General features: G+C 40.6%; 1 protein-coding gene across 1 annotated transcript in view; it reads right to left on the bottom strand.

The window, feature by feature from the left end:
* ANKH (ANKH inorganic pyrophosphate transport regulator) overlaps positions 1-19,958 on the bottom strand; it is a 62,818-nt gene extending 42,860 nt beyond the window's left edge. The window contains exons 1-2 of the mRNA XM_010005104.1: positions 19,884-19,958; positions 774-1,065 (exon numbers count right to left, since the gene is read on the bottom strand). Coding sequence (XP_010003406.1) covers positions 774-1,065; positions 19,884-19,958 — 367 coding nt within the window. The remainder of the gene's footprint in view (positions 1-773; positions 1,066-19,883) is intronic.
* Between the last annotated feature and the right edge of the window lie 1,198 nt (positions 19,959-21,156).

Below are 21,156 nucleotides of genomic sequence, written 5' to 3'. Positions count from 1 at the left end.
GGAGAGGATGAAGTTAAAGTCTTCCAGTGCACACGCCTTTTAATTGTTGTGATACTGGTTGATGGTTCAGTTGATACTGCATTTATCCAGGCTCTCAGGAACTGGCAAATCCTGTGGCTGCCTTACTTTTTATGTTCAGTTCATATCTCCATGTGTATTTTCTTGGCTTCAGAGTACACTCATGGAGCTTGTCTCAGTTTGCTTTTAATAATTACTACTTCTCTTACAGATTAATTATTCAACAGAAGTGGATGATGACTAGTGCTAGTAGACAATAGTATCTGGTGTTTTAATGAGGGTGATGGCTCCAATTTGCTTAGAGTTTTGTACTGGGAGATAAGTAGCAAAGGGATAGGTACAGAGGGCATACACTGACCACAGAGTTCAGATGAACATTCCTACCAAGCTCACCTCGAAGTTCTGCTAAAACATTTGGGCAGATACTGATAGTACCTAACAGGAAGGCTGAGCTACCAGCTTCATGCAACCTGTCAACTTTGCCAAAGTTTTGCTCACACACCTGACTGAGAGAGATCAGTAGCATACTGAGCCACCAGGCAGGCAAGCCCTTGAGGTAGAATTTGCCACTTAACAACCTGTTTAAAAAGCAATAAAAATTGGGTGGATAGGCATGATACCAGCCCAAGAGGCTTGCTCTTTTGCATCTCCTGTTGAATGTACAAATGAAATCCTAAGCCTACAGATTCATCAGTTTGAAGAGCAGGAAAGGGAAGCAAATTAAAATACATTAATTAGTTGTGAAGTGACCTTACCTATTAAGGTATGAAATATAGCAGCTACAGCTCCTGCCACAACCATGCACAAAACTGCTTTGGTCCTGTCTCGCTTGCTGTTCACAAACACCAGACCCACATTTTTGAAGTCACTCATTGGACCCGTGAAGAACTTCATCAGGGAGTATGCCAGCCCATAGCTGGCCAGCATTTCCACAGCATCTTCTTTGACAGCAGCGATGCCCCTGTTTAAGGCCTGTTGAAACACAGAAAGAGAAAATAATGTAGCATAGGTGGAAGTGTATAAGAAGCAACGTTCTGCACCCAGTTTCTGAAGGAACAAGCAAATTCAGCTCTCATTGTTTCACCCCAAGTTGGACCTTATTTCTCTGAGTTCAGCAGCACTTAACTTGCAACTGTGACTCCGAAAACTGCCTCATTTTGTATGGACAGTAAGTTCAAGAAAAGTAGACTTGAAGATAAACTGTGTTTTAGGATCTAAGGTAAATATCTGTTTCTGAAGTATAGAATGGAAATCCTGTTACAGTAGAAGTCAATCTCTTTAGAGTAATTTTGTTTTACCTGATAGCAATAATGGATGATACAAGACCATTTAAATGCCACTTTGAGGCCTCAGCCCTGAACTGAACAAAGCACAGTCCTTGCAGGTCATCTGTACAGGTAAAAACTCGGACATTATCACATGCTGAAATTTCAGCAGCTCAAACTTTTTTTTAGGAATATAAGCTTTTCACCACATCTCATATTAACTTTTGTGAGTAGCTAGTACTATCCTATGATGTTTTTTACAAAACTAGGCCAAAAATGCACAGGACTAAACATATCTTCTCCCATCATGTATTTCATAAGGTTCTGATCCTATATGAATTTATAACTCCTTGTAGCCTATTTTAAAAGACATATCGCACATGTATTTCAAGACATACTAAGGTTCAACTAACCTACTAATTCATTCAAGGTCTGTATCTAGGAAATGTCTGCCAATGAATCACGGAGAATTAGATGGATTATTTTTGTAACTAAGGTGAACGACAGAAAAAATGTGTAACATTGCTTTAGATTCCAGCTTGCACCAAAACACTTCTAAAATACTGAATATAAATGACAGAATGACAAATTTTATCTGCAGGGTGACAGCATCAATCATCTAAATACACTCAGCAAACTGTTAAAACAAGATTAGCTTCAAAAAGCGTGAAGGATGAAATGCGACTTGTCTTCACAAGTATTTAGTTCCTGTGGGTTACAGCTGATGTGTGCTGACAGACCATGGCAATTATGCCAACCAGGAACATCTCACCAAACCCACCTTCTAAATCTCAAGTCTATCTACTTCTACAGCAGTTCTAATACCACTTCTTCTGAATGAACAAACCATCACAATTCTCATCAGGTAATTGTAATGAAGTCTTTTAATTTAAAATGTCTTTCTGTTGCAGTCTTTTGATGTGTTTTTTTTTCCCTTCCAAAGAGCATATAAACAAGCAAATCCCATTGACTTCAAACAAAATCTCACCCCATAGCAGAAATGAGCATTAGTTTTACATTTGGGGAAGAACAACACCATGTCCCAGTACAGGTTGGGGGCTGAACTGCTGGAGAGTAGTGTAGGTGAAAGAGACCTGGGGGTCCTGGTAGACAGGAGGATGACCATGAGCCAGCAATGTGCCCTTGTGGCCAAGAAGGCCAATGGCATCCTGGGGTGCATTAGAAAGGGTGTGGTTAGTAGGTCAAGAGAGGTTCTCCTCCCCCTCTATTCTGCATTGGTGAGGCCACATCTGGAGTATTGTGTCCAGTTCTGGGCCCCTCAGTTCAAAAAGGACAGGGAACTGCTCGAAAGAGTCCAGCGCAGAGCTACTAAGATGATTAAGGGAGTGGAACATCTCCCTGATGAGGAAAGGCTGAGGGAGCTGGGTCTCTTTAGCTTGGAGAAAAGAAGACTGAGGGGTGACCTCATCAATGTTTACAAATATGTAAGGGGTGAGTGTCAGGGGGACGGAGTTAGGCTTTTCTCAGTGATGACCAGTGATAGGACAAGGGGTAATGGGTGTAAATTGGAGCATAGGAGGTTCAAGGTGAATATCCGAAAAAAATTTTTTACTGTAAGAGTGACAGAGCACTGGAACAGGCTGCCCAGGGAGGTTGTGGAGTCTCCCTCACTGGAGACATTCAAAACCCACCTGGATGAGTTCCTGTGTGATGTACTCTAGGTGACCCTGCTCTGGCAGGGGGGTGGGACTAGATGATCTCTCGAGGTCCCTTCCAGCCCCTAAGATTCTATGATTATTTGCTACTGTTCTTTTCCACTCTTTCTGTGAAATGTGCTTTATTTTTGAAACTAAAGCTGAAGTGTCAACATAACAAAAAGCTGTAGAAAATAGCAACTTCTCCATCCTTGATATCTGGCAAATCTCACTCCTGCAATGTGCTCTGACCTGAACACCTGAGGTTACAAATATTTTCAATTGTCTTGCTCCAATTTGTCCCTTCCTGAAAATGCTATGTTAGATATGGAATATCTGCAGCTGCTACATGCAACTTTTTCTAGGTTATAGATTAAATTCCATATAGTGCATCGAGAAGACCTAAAATTACACTTAATTTACAGATGCTAAAGCCACTAGTAGATGCATAAAGCTGTACTCAAAAAGCTTTTGGAAAACATTTTGGCTTCTGAAATTAGCTGCTGCTTGTGATGATGCTTGTGATGATGTAATCAGTATCAAGGCGTATAGAGAGCTATAATATTTTCAATTGAACTTTCTAAAGATGCTGAATCTCCCTGCTGCTGTTGTTAGTAATAGCCTTAGATTATGCCATATAGAGGGTTCCTTGCTCATGGCTTTCCTCCCTTCTTTTGTTAACAGTGAAGTACTTTTGGCAGCTTCAACCTAAAGAGAAATGGCTAACCAGTTTCAGATAGTCTAGTTTAAAAGATTCTTGTCACATGTAAACAGCTGAATTATTTCCAGCACAGTTTCACAAGCACAAGTACTTCCTTCCTGGTTTGGACAACTACAGAATACCAGTCTGTGGAGGATAGAAATCTGCTTCTGACAAGGTCCCCGGGATAAACATGGCTTTAAGAAATCAGATTCTGTCAAGATGCATGACACTATGATCCCTCTGTAGAGAGACAAATCTATGTACAAGGTAAACTGGCAAAATGCAAAAGGAATTTTTGTAAGAGGTATGTTGCCATTAATTTATACTGCTGTGGAATGGTTTTCTGCCATGATGAAATACTCTGGAGGTTAGCCCTGAAAAAATAATCCTCCTAAGTGCTTCTCTGAAAAATTCTCAGGAAAGGAACAGTTAATTGGGCTCTATACGGATGGTTTAGCTTTTGTGGCTTTCTTTTTTTCTTTTTCACATTAAGATGAAATGTGAAAGGTGGTTCATCCTCAACTTCCAAACACTACATGAGAACTTGTGTAGCTATTATACTTCATGTGTGTTAGAATGTTTTTGCTGCTGAAGCTGCTGATACCATATTTGATAACCTTATATACACAAGAATTGCCAGATACTTGATAAAGCTGCTTTGGGTGCAAGATGAAAGACAAAGGCAATTAATCTTCCATGGCATGCCAGCCATGCAGTTGATAATCTTCTAGTCCAATTTCCTGTTAGATTTCCAATTAAGTCTCTCATAAAGGAAGAAAAATGTAAATCAGGATAAAGTCTTATTTTTTTATCTGACTCTATTTTGTACTCCTCTCGTATGAACAAAAACAGAAAACAAAATTTCATCAGTGGCATCTGTATTCTGTGTTTTTTTCACACACAGCAGAACATGTATCTACAAAGATTTCTGAAGCATGTCAAGGAAATTACACAGAACTAGGCAGTAATAATGACACTACTTAATATGAGAAGTTAGCTTGACCATGCAGATTTCAGATGCCATCCTACTTTCAGCTGGTTTGTTCACATCAAACATGGAGAACTAGAAATTCAGATGCTGGAAGAAAGACTATTGGTGATGGCAACCTCTCCTGAGATTTTAAGGAACAGCTAACTTAATATGGTAGTAGGTGAAAATGTCACCGTACATCACTATTTAAACATGATTAAAACAAAGCCACTGATATGGTTGACCTTTCTTTTAGAAATAACAGAAAAAAGCACACAATACTTTCAGGTTGAGCATGATCAGAATAAGTACATGATGAGGTTACTTGAAGTAAGTCATATTCCTAAAACATTTATCAAAAAGGCAAGAACCAAGATCTGCAGCTACTTCTGTGCCATGCCTTTTGTAACACCTTACATTACCACTAGAAAGATGAACTCTTTACTAGAGGACATAGTAACAACCCCTTGAGTCTTCTTTTATGAATAATTTTGTGCTGTCTCTGATGTTCACTAAAGTCAGAGCCACTAGCATTTTAAAATTCCCATCCAAAAGACTCAAGTCGGAGGAATACCAAATAATACACTTAAGAGACTCAAAGCCAGTAACGACATCTTTAAAACTGGGTACTGCAGCTGGCTTTAGCCTCATAGAAGGAGCATATGAGACCTCTATCAAATCCAACAAACATTTGCATGCAAAGGCAGTGATTTAAAAAGCAACAATTCTGAGATAAAATGTCGTCTAGCTTGTCCTATTTTGCATGATCTTTCAGCACTAGTCCCGAACATTGGCAGAAAAGGTCTGCTTCCAGTCTACAGCTACAAACCTCTGTCGCTAAAAATCCAAAGTCTGTCTCTTAAGCTGGTATAGAGTTTAACCATTTCTCACAAGATCCTCCTCTCCTAGTGACTAGTGGATGACTGATGTTTTATTTTGTATTGGAGTAGACATATAAAAGCACTAAAAAAAATCCACTGAGAAAGCTGCGCCTATTGTATGATTTTCTTCTGCTTTCCAAGTTGTTTTATTATCTACTTACTGCATAGAATTTCAATAGTCTGTATCTAACTAAAAGGGCATATTTTCCACTTCATTTGAAGTTAACCATTGACCACGTGGTCAGTACTTGACCAGTGCATGTGTTTCAAAGAAGAACAAGTAAAATCCAAACCATGTCATTCTTATCAGTCCTCAATTTTGTTTATCCTGGAAAAGCAGACTGTGACCTAGTAGAAGCTGGCATGTTCCTATAGCTCGTTTGAAGCTGGGATTCTTCCTGAGGTGTTTTCCAAGTCTGTTCTAGCTAGTTACCTATCTAAGGGCGACATCAAAAGCCTGCTCAATCTGGCAGTAACCTGGCCAAATGTATATTCAGCTCAGCAAACATTTGTAACATGTTCCCCCTCCCCCTACATTTCTTCCTATCTGCCTTCCCCTAAAATAAATGGAAGACACCCAAAGTATTGAGTGAAAGAGTGAGCTGATGTAGGGGACAGTCTTTCCCCTGTGTCAAATAATCTCTTTCCTGATGATTGTTGTCTGTTATGTACTAAATCCTGTCACATTGAAATTTTCAGCATCAAATGTACCAGCTGGCTGTGGCTGTTGTGCCTCCCCCTGTCACCACTGCAGGAACTGCACTGCCAGAAAGACCCCTGACAGACTGGATGCTCTGTACACTTGACACCATCAGACCACCGTGTTGGTGCTACCTGGGGGCTATCCCATCTGCATCTCTGTTTCTGTCTGGGTTTCTTGTAAGGGCAAGAACCACTGGCTAGACAATTTGAGGGAAATAGCTACTGCTCTGATACAGGTCTGTGTAAGACTTCTATGGATATAGACACAAAAGTGAGAGAAGATGGGGTAAAAATAGCATGTGCACATTTATTCTGGCTCAAGATTGCTGAAACATGGTGCATGAAGAGATAGTCCTGAAGGGGTGGAAGGAGTCTGACCTTGTCACTTGAAGATGATGACTAAGAAGTATTAATTGTTTTGGGCTTTGTTTTTGTTGTTTTGCTTTGCAATGCTTTTAACCTAACTCAGTATCTCTAATTTTGGGTCAGCATCTGTTGTAGATCATGTGTCAGATGACTGCAATGCTATCTGAGGTCAATTCCTATTAGCCCGCTATTAAAACACTTGACTGTCTCCCCTGCTCACTTGCTCAAGCTGGCCATAGGAGAGCAGCTAGTCACCCTCTCCCTCAAGCCTTTCTTGGCCATGGCACTGCAAGTGTTGAGTTGATTTCAACCCACTGAAATAATCCCAGTCCCCAGCATTAGATGGCAGCCCCAAGCCCCTGAAGGGTCTGAAGGAAGACAGTCTGACCCTTAACAGTCTGAAAGAAAAAGGGATGCCTGTCCTGAGAGAGGGACAAGCCCACAGTATGTGGCCTATCTCTGGTGAGGCGATCCTTGGAAGAGTATTAGGACCACCCTGGAAATGAGAGCTGAAGTTCTGTCTCTTGTTGGTTTGTAATTCAGAAGAAAGTACAAACGCAGGACATGTGCCACAGTTTTATCTTTAAAAAAAAGTCAGTTTACCAGAAGTTCAATAGCATTTACTCTGCCTGCTAAAGTAATGAGATTATGACCTAGAAGGACACCCATGTATCCTGTGAAACAAAAATCAAGTCATAACAACTAGAATACAATCAGTAACTGCTTTTCTCCATTCAACCTTCCTGAGCAGCAGTGAAAAGCCAGAATGAACACTATTGCAAGATTCCTACTCTTACCTGAAGTGCCTGCTACTCTGTGATCATGATCAGAATCTCAGTTTTACTTGTTGACACTATCCACTCACTTTCCAATGTCAAGGCTGTATTAAAGTGTATCCTGGGAGAAATTTAAATAAAGTCTTTGAATGCAAAATAACATAATTTTAGAGCACTCACAGCTTTCACTTGACCTCAGATACATCAGGTAACAGCACATTTTACAGACACAGTCAGAAGGTGCTGGAGTAACTAGGACAGTAGTGGAAACAGTAAAGTCAGTAAAAATGGGAAATCCTTCTCATTGCAGATGAGAACATGCCCGGGAGCTGGAAGAGTAGCTACGGCATGTTACCCTATAGCATTTATTGCTTTACTTACAATCAGTGCAACAAGACAGAGAATAACGCAAAAAACACAGGGGGCTGCAGAAGGTGGCAGTGCAGGAGCATGGCAAAGAAACCAGACTCAGTGAAGCCAAAGTGTGCCTCATTTAAAATTTCATTTGACAAAATATCAGAATATTTATGACAGGGAGCAATCCTGGAGGGATGCTGCAGATGGCTGCCTCCCCACAGGATGTGGACAACACTGATTCTGAAGTCAAGAGAGCTACAAGCCATGACAGTGAGAAAGTCTTCAGGATACGTCCCCCACATAGTGTCTACTGAATGGGGATGGCTGACACCTGTATGAAGGAGACCTAAACCACTTTGATTTCCACTAACAGTTGTAGAGAAACCCACCCCCTGAGGTAGGACCATAACTGTTAACTTTTCCTGGCCTTTTTTAGGCAAGCTGTGCTTGTATGGGGACAGGACAGAAGCAAAATCAACATGTCAAGAGCTATTCCCCTGCAATACAACTTCCCCTGGCTGACACTAATCAATTGAACAAAATGTATTTAAGGTGAAACTCAAGGGAATGATTTACTCTCAAAACAGTGTGCAAGCTTTTTGTTCAATTTCCTTGGGAGCTCAGACACAAAGGTAAGAAGCATTTGTGATTAAGTTACAGAAGTATGGCTAACTCCAGGCTGAGTTTATTTATCTTCATATCTTCTTCATGTGGAGGCCAGAGACTAATTTATCTCAAAACCTATTTCTGTTTCTAAGCCTATGAGTATAGACAAATAAAATTGAGACATAAATTGAGACATAAAACTAGGAGAAGGTCCGCTGCCTGTGTCTTCAACACGCCCTGTGGAATAGCTATCATTTCTTCCCCAAATTCCATTTTGATTACTTTTAAGTGGCAGAAAGCACTGGGGAGGACCAAATGCATATCACATGTACCTACGCACAAAGAATATTTGCCTTAATCATAAGTGATACAGTATCTGCAGCAGTGCCCCCTCTTTTGTTTTTAATTTCTCACAGAAACAGGCTCTGTTCTCTTCCTCACATTATATTCCCAAAGTAAAAAGTAAGATGATTTATTATCAGCTGCATATTTCACAGAATCACATTTTCTCTTGTTTATAAATTAAATCTTTGCAAGGGCTGTTATAAAGCTTGATTGTATGCATGCAGCAAATATAATCTACAGAGGTCCCATACCTGTCAGTCTCTCACAACTCTGGCATATTGCTTTTTTATTAGCATTAACTTAATATCTCTACTGAAATATTCTTTGTTTCTCTCTCCTCCTGAAATTGAGCTTGCTGTCTCTTCATGATCACATCTTCTTCTTAGGCTCCTTAGCACAGATACAGCTTCAGGCTGGAAGCGGCCCTTGGGGAACAGGGTTATATAGTGCTGTCCCGGGATGAACATCTGGGAGATGTTGAGGACACCTCACACCTTCCCTGAGCAACCACACTGAGAGACCAACCTCACCCTGAACTTTAACATGTTACCAGAACCGGCATTTGAAGACCTAAAGCCACCTCCCTTGAACATTGAAAAACACTCTCCTGCCAGCAAAGGCCATGCCGCTAGCATCGGCTTGAATCCCACATTTCCCCCTCCTTTCCTGAAGGATCTTTAGCTTAATTGCTCTGAACTACTCTTTGCTGCTCCCAAGAGAGCTCCGAACCACTCCTCCTTGATTCCATCAGTGATCTTGTTCATGACAGCAACTATCCTGTATTTTCACCTCATGGGAAGGCATTATTTAGCTCTACTTGTCTTCCAATTTCCACCCTTCCTGTTCTGCTGTTATTGGCTTTGTAATAGATACATACAACTCACAGTAGAACAGTATTTCTCAGCAATGTAGATTTTGTATTTTTTTCTTTTATATTTCTCAGTTCATGCATTATATATCATGCTGGGCTTTTGCTTTCTTGCTTGGGTGGTGAGACACTGGAACAGGTCGCCCAGAAAAGCTGTGGATACCCCGTCTCTGGAAGTGTTCAAGGCCAGGCTGCATGTGGCTTTGAGCAACCTGGTCTAGTGGGAGGTGTCCCAGCCCATGCAGAGGGGCTGGAACTAGATGATCTTTAAGGTCCCTTCCAACCCCAAACCATTCTGTGATTCTATTACATGATTCTCATTTTTTCACATATAAGTAGTTCTCTTAGTGGCATTTTTTCACAAATGATCACCTGACACCCCCAGCTACAAGATCCTGTATCTAATATAAGTCCATCTTTTTCCCTTAAAAAAGAATCTAGGCAAATACTCCAACTGGAAAAATAAAAATAATAGAACCTCCAAGCAAGTACTTTAAAATGTCTGTAAAAGTACTTTCGCCAATTGCAAGAATAGAGGAAATTAATGGGGCTTGTCCCTGGCTTTGTAGATTTTTAAACCATTTTTATTGAAGTCTTTACATTAAAAAAATCTGACTGCATGCAGCATATGGTGAAAACTTCTGAAATTTGGTGGGGGCTATCGAAAGTGCCTCTAAAACAGACAATAACTTGACCATGCATCTGCAAAGTATGAGTTGCACAGGTTCAGTAGAACTTGTTAAATTACCTTAACAGCACAGAAATCTAGTCTGTATTTCACAACGTGCTGTGTGCACTCCTAGGCATTAAGCTTGGGCAAGTGAAGGTCAAGCATCGCCCAACAGAGACTGTAGTTTCAAGTCCTTAAGATACCAGGAGACAAGCAAATATCACCTTTATCATTAGCTCAAAGCAAAAGGGAAAATATTTCTCTTTCCATGGACTGAAGTTGCAGTACCCTACAAAGACTTATTTCTCTCAGGCATTCTGAGGTGGTTTATTCTCCTACCTTGGCTCTTGTGGGAAGGACCCTGGAGATCCAATCTGTAAAATTTACTTTGCTTCAGCTCTCTTATTCCTCTATACTTTCCACTCTTTATTAGTGATTAAGATCCCATGTCCTCCTACTTGGAAGACAAATAATTGGCATTTCCTCTCTATTCCCGTTCCATGTGGAATTTGAAAGGATGTAATAATTATAGCCAGCAAACTCTGCAAGAGCCAACAATCAAATTCAAGGTTCCCAGATGCTCTCTACCGCAGCAAAATATTTTAGTATCATCACATGTACTATCCTACCACTTTATGGCTGCTCTAGAGATTACCCTACTGCTGCTATCGTTTAGAGTTACTAACTTAGTCACAGCCAGAACTGGCAGTCAGTTGTGAGGAGTGGTTTACTTTGTTGGAGTATGACCATTCAAACAGGTATTTTGGGATTTGTTGTAACAAAGACGTGGAAGTCTCCCAAGATGGATGTCCTGTGATGGGAACCTTCTGTTAAATCAGCACCTGAACCCTTTGAGACATAAACCCTTGAGACACTTAGTTCAGTGGTAGATGTCCAGGCTGTTTTCATCACAGAAGATTGTGAAGTTCAGCCTCAGGGACAATGTGATAAAATGGTTTCAGATAATGGGGTGGTATGGGAAGACACCCACTGTGCAAATTTTTTTTTTCCTTAAATCACTTTCAGACATCACTAAAGTGCAAGTTAGTGACTCAAAAATTGAAAATGTCAGAATTAGGAGGGGCAACTTCTGTTGTCTGTTCCTTGCTTCCTCCCTCCCTCTCTCCCAGTGTAGTTCAAACTCATCAGTAGCCAGCAGCAGGACTAATCTAAGTGTTACTTGCAAAGCGCAACCCCTCTGTTGTCAGTGGGGCTCCCCTAGTCATTCAGAGCTCCCTGGATGTTTCATCATGTATGTTTGCTAAGCAAAATATCCAAAGCAACCAAGTCTCTGCCATTTAATGAACATTACTTGTACGTGATAAAAGGCTAAAGCAAACTGAAGCAAGCGTCTGCATGTTTTGCTCATTTGGCTTGGGTAAATGTTCTCTCTCTCTCAGAGAGAAGACGTAAGGAGCCTGCTGAGCAACCCACAGAATTCTTGATGTGTCGTACGGTTGGGCTTAGGAAGAAGGAAGGCAAATAATTGCAGTTTGGTTTTTCATTCTCATCAGTACTGCACAAAAAACCCACAAAAAAAGTCATTGTCCCGCCCCCAACAATATATAAAGTACACATGAAAGCTACTGTGATTACAAAAAATTCACATAACCATCAAATAAGGCTCCTCTGCCTGACTTGAGAAGTGGGAGCTTGGCCAGCTGCCCCTGAATGTGTAGTACAGCCCTACCTGTGTATTTAGTGCACTATGCAATTATCTGCTGTCCATTAGCTTACTCTTCAAGCATTTAGCTCCCCATGTGGCCCAGCATGAATTTGCTACTTATGTTCTAGTGCTTTGCCCAACTTCAGCCGAGCAGAACATATTTGAGGTCTGCAATTTTCATCAGCTGTTGTGTCAGGAGAAGGGAGCACGGCTGGTTGAGGTCTGTCATTAAGCAGCTGTTCCCTCCACCACGCTGCTGGCTAGGCAAAGCACAGTTCAGGCTACACAAAGCAGAGTTTGTTAGGTGTGAGTGCCTGCAACTTCAAGTGTAGGGCTGCCAGATTAGCTCACGTCTTAATTGCTTGGAAGTGACAAATAGAGGACACCCAGATCACCAGACAAAATACAAACTTGGGAGTTTCAGCTGCTGGAAATACCCATTTTAAACAAAGTCCACAACATCAGTAAGAAAACCTTTCATTTGTACCTGTTTTTCTTTCCCTTCCATTCTTGTTCTTTGTACCAGTTTTATTGAGATTAAAGTTACTCAAATTGGAAACAAATAGTGACAGTGATTTCCTTTCTCTAGGGCTGGTGAATTTACTGCAAAACATGCTTTGAAGAACTTCCAGTTATTACAGCACTTTTCAATGCTCCAATACTTGCAGAAAGCAATGGTCTCACTAAACTGGTAATTCTGCCTCTAGAATTTGACCAAATACATCTGTTCAAGATAAACGGGAAGTGGATAGTAAAGACACAGGAGTGGGGGAAGACATAAAGGAGAGCGGGTAGACTTTCTCCAAAGTATTTTTTTTCTCTCAGAAAATCTAATCTTCCAACATTTTAAGAACCTTGAACTACTCTCCCAGTTCTTGCAGGTGGTTTTGACAGGACTGGCTAACATTTCCTTTTAAAAATAGCTTGCCTGGTTCTCTCGGTATCCAATGACATGGAGTCAACAAGTCAACTCACAATAGAAGTATTGCATGTTGGCTTTTCCAGGTGGTGGGCGTACCAAGCACAGATAACTGAGGAGTTTCTCTCAAAATCATGCACTCATTTTGAAACCCCCTATCTTTCACTAGGAGAAGCACAATAATGTTTCTACACAAGCAAGGCTGGAAATATCCTCTATGACCTAGCAGAGCAGGAGGCCATGGGAGAACCTGATTAGTGTTGCTTATGTAACCCCATTGCTGCCGTTAAAATAAACTGCTTTCTGCGATACTAGAAATACTGGTAAAATACCAATTGATGTGGAATGCAAGCAGGCTAGATATGCTCTGTCCTAACTTCATTCTTTAATAAAGGGGCGAACTTAAAAGTGTATCAGTGCTTCAAGCTTTTCCTCTCTACCTCCTGGGAACACATAAGTTACAGAGGAAGACAAAAAGCATTATACACGGGGACATACAAACCCTAGAGAAAAGTGTTCACTGGAGTAACCTCTAAATGCCTGGAAATAATTAATCCTGTTAGATCTTCACTAAATCTTTGCCTAATGCTTCTACTCAGAATTCCTTAAGCAGTACCTAAGCAGCCTCCTCCTCAGGGAAGAAGAGATTTGGAAGCACCCATGGAGTTGCAGCAAGCCTTTTAACTTTTATTTCTATGTGTCTGGCAGGGGTAAGTCTTAATCAGAAGTGCAGTCACAAGTGACTTTGCAAGTGTTCTTAATTATGCCAAATACATGGTATAATTTGGTGATTAATTTCAGAGGTGTCTACTCCTGGGTTCATAAAATCCAAATTTTATATATATATATATGTATGTATGTATGTATGTATGTATATATTTAGTCACCAGATACACAGTGGGTGAGCTCCTCTACTAACCAAGGAACTGCAAATGGTTCTGCAGTAATTCTTAAATGGGTTCTGCTGTCTAACAGCATCTCTACAGACACCTTCAGCAACAGAGCACCTGCCCCCACAAGACACTTGATATATAATCTCAGTGCTCTCTGAGGCATGTGCCTACACTAAGCATAACTTAAAACACCTTTACTGACATCCTTTCTTATTCTTGCATTCCTTATGAACTAATGCAATTACCCCTTCTTATTAAAAGTCATTATTTCAGTAGCAATGAAGATTTTTCCCCTGACCTGCTCCAACTACTTGACTTGAACTGCAAAGTTAAAAGTTATTAGCTCATTTTCTTCTTACTATTCTTTTTTTTTAACACAAGCACAAACCTTGACTTGATAGGTTCAGTAAAAACAGAGGGATTCCCAGAAGCTTAAGTGAAATTGATGCTGAAACATTGTAGTGCAACCAGTAATTTTCTTAGTAGGTTCTCTGTCTGAGTCATTGGTCTTAAATAATGGATTTCCTTACTCCTGGATTACAAAAGTAGTAAGAAATGCAATGAACATAGACTATCTACCATTCTTTCACAGTAGTCCTCTACACTGTGCAGAGGTTTCACTGGGAGAACAGCCTCCTGTCACAGCTCCCCCACTCTTGTTCTGTTTTCTGAGTCATTGAACACCCTATATCCAGAAAGTCAGAGGAGATGCAATCTCTTTTGACCTGTTTTGTTTTGGTTTTTTTCCCTCTTGCTGATGTGCAGGGAAGTATGCAGGATGTAAAACATTAATTCAGTGCAGCAAAATATATCTCTGAGCCACTGTTATATGAAAGACAAAATTTGCTTTAGTTGGGCATCCTGCCAAGATTCTTACCAAGGGGGAGGGAGTCAAGTTGAGCGTCACATGATTGCTGTTGCCAGACTGAAAAATTGAGCTGGCTTGCTTTGGTAGGTTAGTTTGGCCTATAAGCTATTCAGTGAAATCTTCACTATACTTTTCTGTCTACAAGAACAATAGATTACAATTTATCCTTTGCTGAAATCTTCAGTGCCAGAGGACAAAATACAACACAAGGTTCAAGGCTGAATATAAACAAAACTGAAGAAAAAAATACTCTCATTTGCAACCCCCTGGATGTATGGTAATAAAAGGGCCAACATTACTATGGACAAGTTGATGGTCTCTATAACTAGCAAAATTTTGCCTTAACAAAGCTTGAAAACTTGCAGTGAGGGACACAACCCAAAACACAGTATTTTCCTATGCTAATCTACACAAACTACCTACATTCTGTCTGACTGTACTGACAACTCTGGAAGGGGTTAGCAATAATGCAGTAAACAAAGGACATGTTTCAGATCAGCTTCAGTTTCTGAAACTGTGAGTGTAAACAGCTTCAGTTGTATTTGCAGGTCATCAGAAAAGTGTAGCACAAGAAAATCTAATTACTTCATCCTTGGGGCTTAACACTAAGGTTTAAACCCCTTCTTGCACAGATATTCTATCCCCGTTCATCTGCTAGAAAAGCTGTTTTTCTACTGAAACTTAAATACACAGTGGATACTCCCTTTTCAAAGCATGATGAGATGGACTGATAGAAAGCAGCGAATGCTCTGCTCATCATCACGGTTCCACGGCCTCCAGCTTCTGTGCTGGTGAAACTCCAGCCCTTACAGGCTGCTGGGCTTTCTTTGTTCAGGATTGCAGGCCAGTTAGACAAAAGCATTAAGCAGTCCCAAAACAGCTTCTGAAATGCGATGATGCTCAGGTCACCAGCTTGGACTGCAGTGGGCATACCATCCTGGGGTAAATATAATGCTGAAGCTCTGGTAGGGGTGGTGCATAATACTAGAATACAAATATTGCAGATGCATGCATGAAGCCAACAGTACACAGTCATCCTGACAGAACTCTGTTTTTTCACTTGCATGGTAGAAAAACTGAAATGAGGATATCCCCAGCCACTGTCTCCAGTTCCAGGTCAGGAACAAATTAAGTCTATGCTGTTCTTGACAAACAACTTATTTCGGACATCAGAAATATGAGGTCTTGGAACAGACCATGTAGAGTGGTAGTGGGAGCAAACATCTGAAATATTTTTAAGCAGTCAGCTCTAGCTGATGTCTTACAACAAAGGCTGGAAGGTATGCTTGCAAAAAGAAAAGAAAAAAAATAAAATAAAATTGAGATAATCAGCGTACTGGTTTTAGTCACTACTTCCTCTGTTCATGTTCCTGCTAATAATCTAGTATGCTTGTTCAGAGCAGGCTAGTGTAAAAACTTGTTTATACTATTCACAGTCTCAAAGAAAAATGCATAACAAGCTAAAACCAAGTTATATTCTTCTAGAATGCAAGTGCTCTAGCTTGGGAACTGCTGTACAGTACTGCATGATGGTTCTCCAAAGCACTGTCATTTGGAAGTGGTGATCGTAAGGAGACATGTTCAAAACCAGGTTATTAGAACTGTAAAACCATATGTAAAGAGTTTAGTGATGCTGCACAGCATGTATCTTTTCTAAACTCTCTATCTGAAACTCTTTGTCCCAGAGAGTCAAAAACATGACTGTGATAAGAGCAAAGTGAAAGCAGGTGTCATGACACCTCTGTTGAACAGTCTGACCTGAAGGTTACCTGATCCAAAAAAAAGCCTTTCCCTTGGGTCACCCTAAATTTACTGCAAGAACTGAACTTCCCAAAGTTGGTTACTTGATGTCAGCATAGGGCAGGACTCTTAACCCCTATTATGCTCTGGAGCCAAATCCTCTGGAAAATAGGAATCTCTGCCTATTCCTAGTGGGAAACATACAATATTTGTCAACATACATATTTGTCCCTTGCGGGTTGATTGAACAGCAAGAGATTCAGCCTTTAGGTCATCCTTTTCTATACCAAAGAGCAGTAGATGTTGTCACAGAAAATAGCTTCTCAGTGCTCACTCTCAGATACATTAGAAATTCACCATGCTTTCCTTCTCTTACCCTCTCCATCCTCAGCTGCATTTCCACCAGCTCCCACTTGGGTATGGGGTGGGTACAATACATGCCTGGTGGCCAAGCCAGATCCTGGTCTCAGCAGACAGCTGAACTAGCTTTAAAAGCCCTGCAAATTCCCTCCTGCCCTGCCATGGGGTAAGATCAAATTGCCTTAAGCAGGAGAAAAAGACTGTATTTTCTTTAACTTAAAAGTAAATGAAATATAACTCCTCGTGCATATTCAGTTGTCTATGAGGCAACTCCCTTACTACTTGTGTTCTCTTTTTGGAAGACCTGACTTTATGTTTCAATTTCATTCTAGTGTTTGATACTGGAGAAAATCCTTTGCTGAGGTTACAGTGAAGAACAGTTGCTGTCACTGCAAATTCAAGCTATCAGTGTCACCTATTTGTCAACTTCAGACAAGAGTGCCAGAATGTTATTTTGTAGCAACAACTGAAGTGCAATAATTCTTTAACACAGTTAACAATCTCTTAAATGGATAGACTTAAAATCTGGGTGAATAATTTAATTTATTTTATTAGCTCTATGACTTCACCCTGGACATAACAGGCCCACTCAATTACATATTCAAATAATACAAATTCTCTTTTGCAGCCAGTAAAAAAAGCTGTTGCTGCTGATCAAAAGACTTCAAGGAAAATCAGGTATTTGTTTTTATTACAGCACTTTTGCATTGTTTTCACCCAGGACACTATCTTGATTCCATGTAATAAAGATGCCTTAGAGAAAGCAGATGCTTGTCACAGTGGTATCTACTGGCCTTTTCTCCCTGAAACTGGGTGGATTTATAACCAAAGAGGCTTGAATTATAGGTGTGAGAAACGTTTATAGGCAATACAAAATTAAAAGGCATTTTTACTCTGAAGCTATGTTGCATGCTTATCTTGAAATGCTAATAACAGAACAAAGAAGAATAGTTTGAACCTCTTTCAGTCATGGTATTTATTTTACTCCAAATTTGGGGATCAACTCTTAAGCCACAGTTTGGACTAGCACAACTGTGTTCCCCCTCTGCTCTCAGACCTTTGGAGAAATATCTGGAACACTTACGGATGTACTGCTGACAGTGCTAAAACCCAAAGTTTTCTACTAAACCCCAGAGGGCTGTGTCAGGATAAATGGGCATGATCTTCACACTTGTGTAATGAGACTCACAATGCAAACACTCAACCCAGAGTCCCTGCCCCAGCCCTGCATGAAGCAGAGAACCCCTCTTAACACACTTGGTGGAGTGACAGCTTTTAATTGAAACTATCTGTGAAGCTGAGGGTGCAGGAAGGTACTTCAGTCTCCCCACTAAAAGCAGTCAATGATAATTTCTCAGGAACAGGAAGTCATAGGGTGGTCACTCAGTGAGGACCATCCTTCCTGCCTGTGGTGGAAAAGCACTTGCCCTTCCAGCCAGCATGAGGGCAGGTGCCAGCTGATGGGTGCACAGTGTTCTGGAGGAGTCAATGAAGCTGCATTAAACGTGACAACATGTTGTCAGAAGCATCTCTGGGAAAGAGAAAGGGCTATAAAAAACAAAGAGGAAAAAATCAAAGGCCTTTGAAAAAGGCCATTATAATTGTTTTTGTTAGAATTTTGTAATAGCCACCAGGACTTCTCAAATTGAGGGTCCAAATAGTACTATGACAAGAACCTGAAACAAAAGCATCTGTTTTGAAACTCATGTTTCATGAATGGTAAGTAAAAGTACTTAAAATGCTATTTTATGGAAGTGGTAGGATCTGATCCAGTAGCCTCTGAACTCAATGCAACTCACAAAGTGTTTTTCCTTGAGGAATAACTTTCCTTAAGTGCTTTTGCTTCCATAGTTGTCTTACCAGAAGACATGAAACAAAAAGTAATGAGCACTGAGACCTCCTTCTCTTGCCCAGCCTGACAAAATTAAGGAGATGAAATTAAGTCAATAGCAATAGAAGGATAGAATGGTAGAGCTCTGTGTGAAGTGGGGACACCAAGTCTGGTGAATTTAATATTGTTTTTAATATTCCAAATCTTTTGATGGGTGCTATTGACTCTCAACCCTGCTGCCTGTGATCATGATAAAAGTCACACTTCTTGCTTTGTGTGATTTGAACGTTTCTCTTACATCTGTTAGAAGAAACAGTCTTGAAGCTCCAGTTAAGTAACAGTTAGCCTTTGCTTTCTGACCTAAATTCCTACATGGGATATTTAAGGGCTGTTCACAAAGGTTCTGTAATCTTCCAGGTAAGCTTATATTTCAGAGCAATGTTTATTTGGAGTATTTCACAGTTTACATTGTGCTATGATGAAAGAATTTTATAAATACAATTATTTTTTTTTTTCATTTTTTAAAATTATCATTCTGATTAGTATTACTGTTCCTCTCTAGAGATCAGAAGAACTAAAGCACCCATGAACTAAAAAAGGGTTTTTACTGTATCCCCACTATACACAGTGTGAAGTAAGCCAAGGTGCCAGAGCTCTGGTAGAGGAGCTGTGCAGAGGCTTCTCCCCCAGCCACAGTCTCTTTGACTCTTGAAAGCCAAGGGGCCTTCCACCTTACTGATTCCAGGCTGAGTTGTTTGCCTACAGCAAATTAATACACTGCAAAGCAAGCCTACAGTGGACCTAGACAAAAATAAATTAATCTTTTTGGTACTAAAGGGCATTTCAATAATTTGCCTTTAACCAGAAGCCTTTCCTTTTCCCTGCTTCTAGAGAGCTTGATGTTAACAGTATTAAACCTCTTGTTAGTTATTTCAGTCCCAGCATTATGTCATGCCATAGAATACTATAATTTCCCATCAGGACATTTTAGTTTAGAATAAATAGATTTTAAAAGATGAAAGGGAAATCCAGGCCAGTGCAAGGATGGATTCTCTGTTTTGAAGCCATACATACAGATTAAGTCTTTATGCTTCACAACATTAAAAATGTTTTTGGTTTATTGACTTGGTTACAAGTCTGCAAGTTCTTCAGGATGCTCATCAGTGTGAATTCAGCACACTTAAGAGCTCTCTGGCTCACCAGGAAGCCTGTGATGGGAAAGTAACCTGTTGCTAGCAGGAAGGCAAGAAACCATCCAGAAACATACAGGCAGTCATGCCTGCACTGGTGAATATGGAATAGAGGGAGAGGACAGGCTTGCAAGATGCCATGAGAAAAGGCTTACTAGGCTTACAGAGGAAGAGACTTGAAGACTTTAGACCAAGAAATACTTGCAAGGCATGGCTTTGGCATGCAGTGCTTACCTTTCCCTTTTCCACTGCAGCAGACATCTCTACCTCTGCATCTCTACCAACAGCGGTGATGGCAGAGGAGGCCATGGAGTCAACTGGGGGAAACAATGCTGCAGGCCTACTGCAAATGCTCTTTTGACAAGCTTATTTGGCTGTACACAAGCATTTTATTTTCTAGGCAACAGTGGATCTCATGGTGGAATGCTACCAAGTCAGTGGGAAGCAGGACTGCTAGTTTCAGCTCACAAAAAATCCCAGTCTGCTGCGGATGCCTTTGCACAGGTCTGTGGGAGTACTGCTGGCACTGGTACCCCAGTGCATTCTGACTCTGTTACATACTTTGCCCACACCAAGTAAACAACCAAGTTTGCATCTCACAGCAGTGAAAACAAAAAATAAAAAAAATGGGAGGAAATCTTCAAGCCCCTGCTTACAGGGGAAAAGAAGTAACAACGAATGCTTCAGAAAATGGCCAACAAAGCAGAACATTCTCTTCCTGTTATTATTACTCAAAATGGTTCAAACTATAATAAACATCATTCCGAAACCAAAATAATATCTCACCACTGTATGTTCAGCAATTACAGCGACGCTGAATGCTGACAAAGCTGAGGACTGAAGCTGTACTCCATAAATTAAATGTAGGGGCCGGACAACAACAGCTAGACAGTCTATACTGCATAAAAGAACCAGTGCATGAAATTGCAGGGGATTTAATTAATTTGTCATGCTGGTGTTTGTACAATCTGATCAGGTAACAGCATCTGATATGGTATCACAGAGGAGGGGCCTCATCAGACTGAATAATTACATGGATTAGAAGAGGACCTCTGAAATGCTTATGGGGCTGGCTCAAAGAGAAATGCAATCAGCAAAGCTGAAAGGAGACACACTGGCATCAAAGGAATTCACTGGTGGGGCTCCTGAAGATCAAGCTGATATTCTTTAGCATTTTAATTAATATTCATTCACCACATCATGAAGACTCTAAATATGCCGATTACATAAGTTAAGGATGCAAATCTAGTAAGCACCACTGGCAAAGGTGACTCTGAGACTTGTGTAATAAAAATGGGATGCAAAAAAGTAGAAAATGCCAATCCAAATACTGGGAACTAATAATAAGAATTTCTGCCACGAGCCAGGAACTCATCAGTTAGACTGGGTGTACTAACATGGTACCAAATGACTGACCGAAGTGCAATGCAGCCACGGAAAAAGGCAAATACGATCGGAGATTGGGTCTGGAGAGGCATTTCTGGTAGAGACTGAGAAATATTTTTGC

The sequence above is a fragment of the Chaetura pelagica genome, unplaced genomic scaffold, assembly GCF_000747805.2.
Source record: "Chaetura pelagica isolate M959 unplaced genomic scaffold, ChaPel_1.0 scaffold219, whole genome shotgun sequence".
Classification (NCBI taxonomy): domain Eukaryota; kingdom Metazoa; phylum Chordata; class Aves; order Apodiformes; family Apodidae; genus Chaetura; species Chaetura pelagica.
The sequence above is the reverse complement of the archived record's forward strand: the minus strand, read 5'-3'. Positions and strand labels throughout refer to the sequence as shown.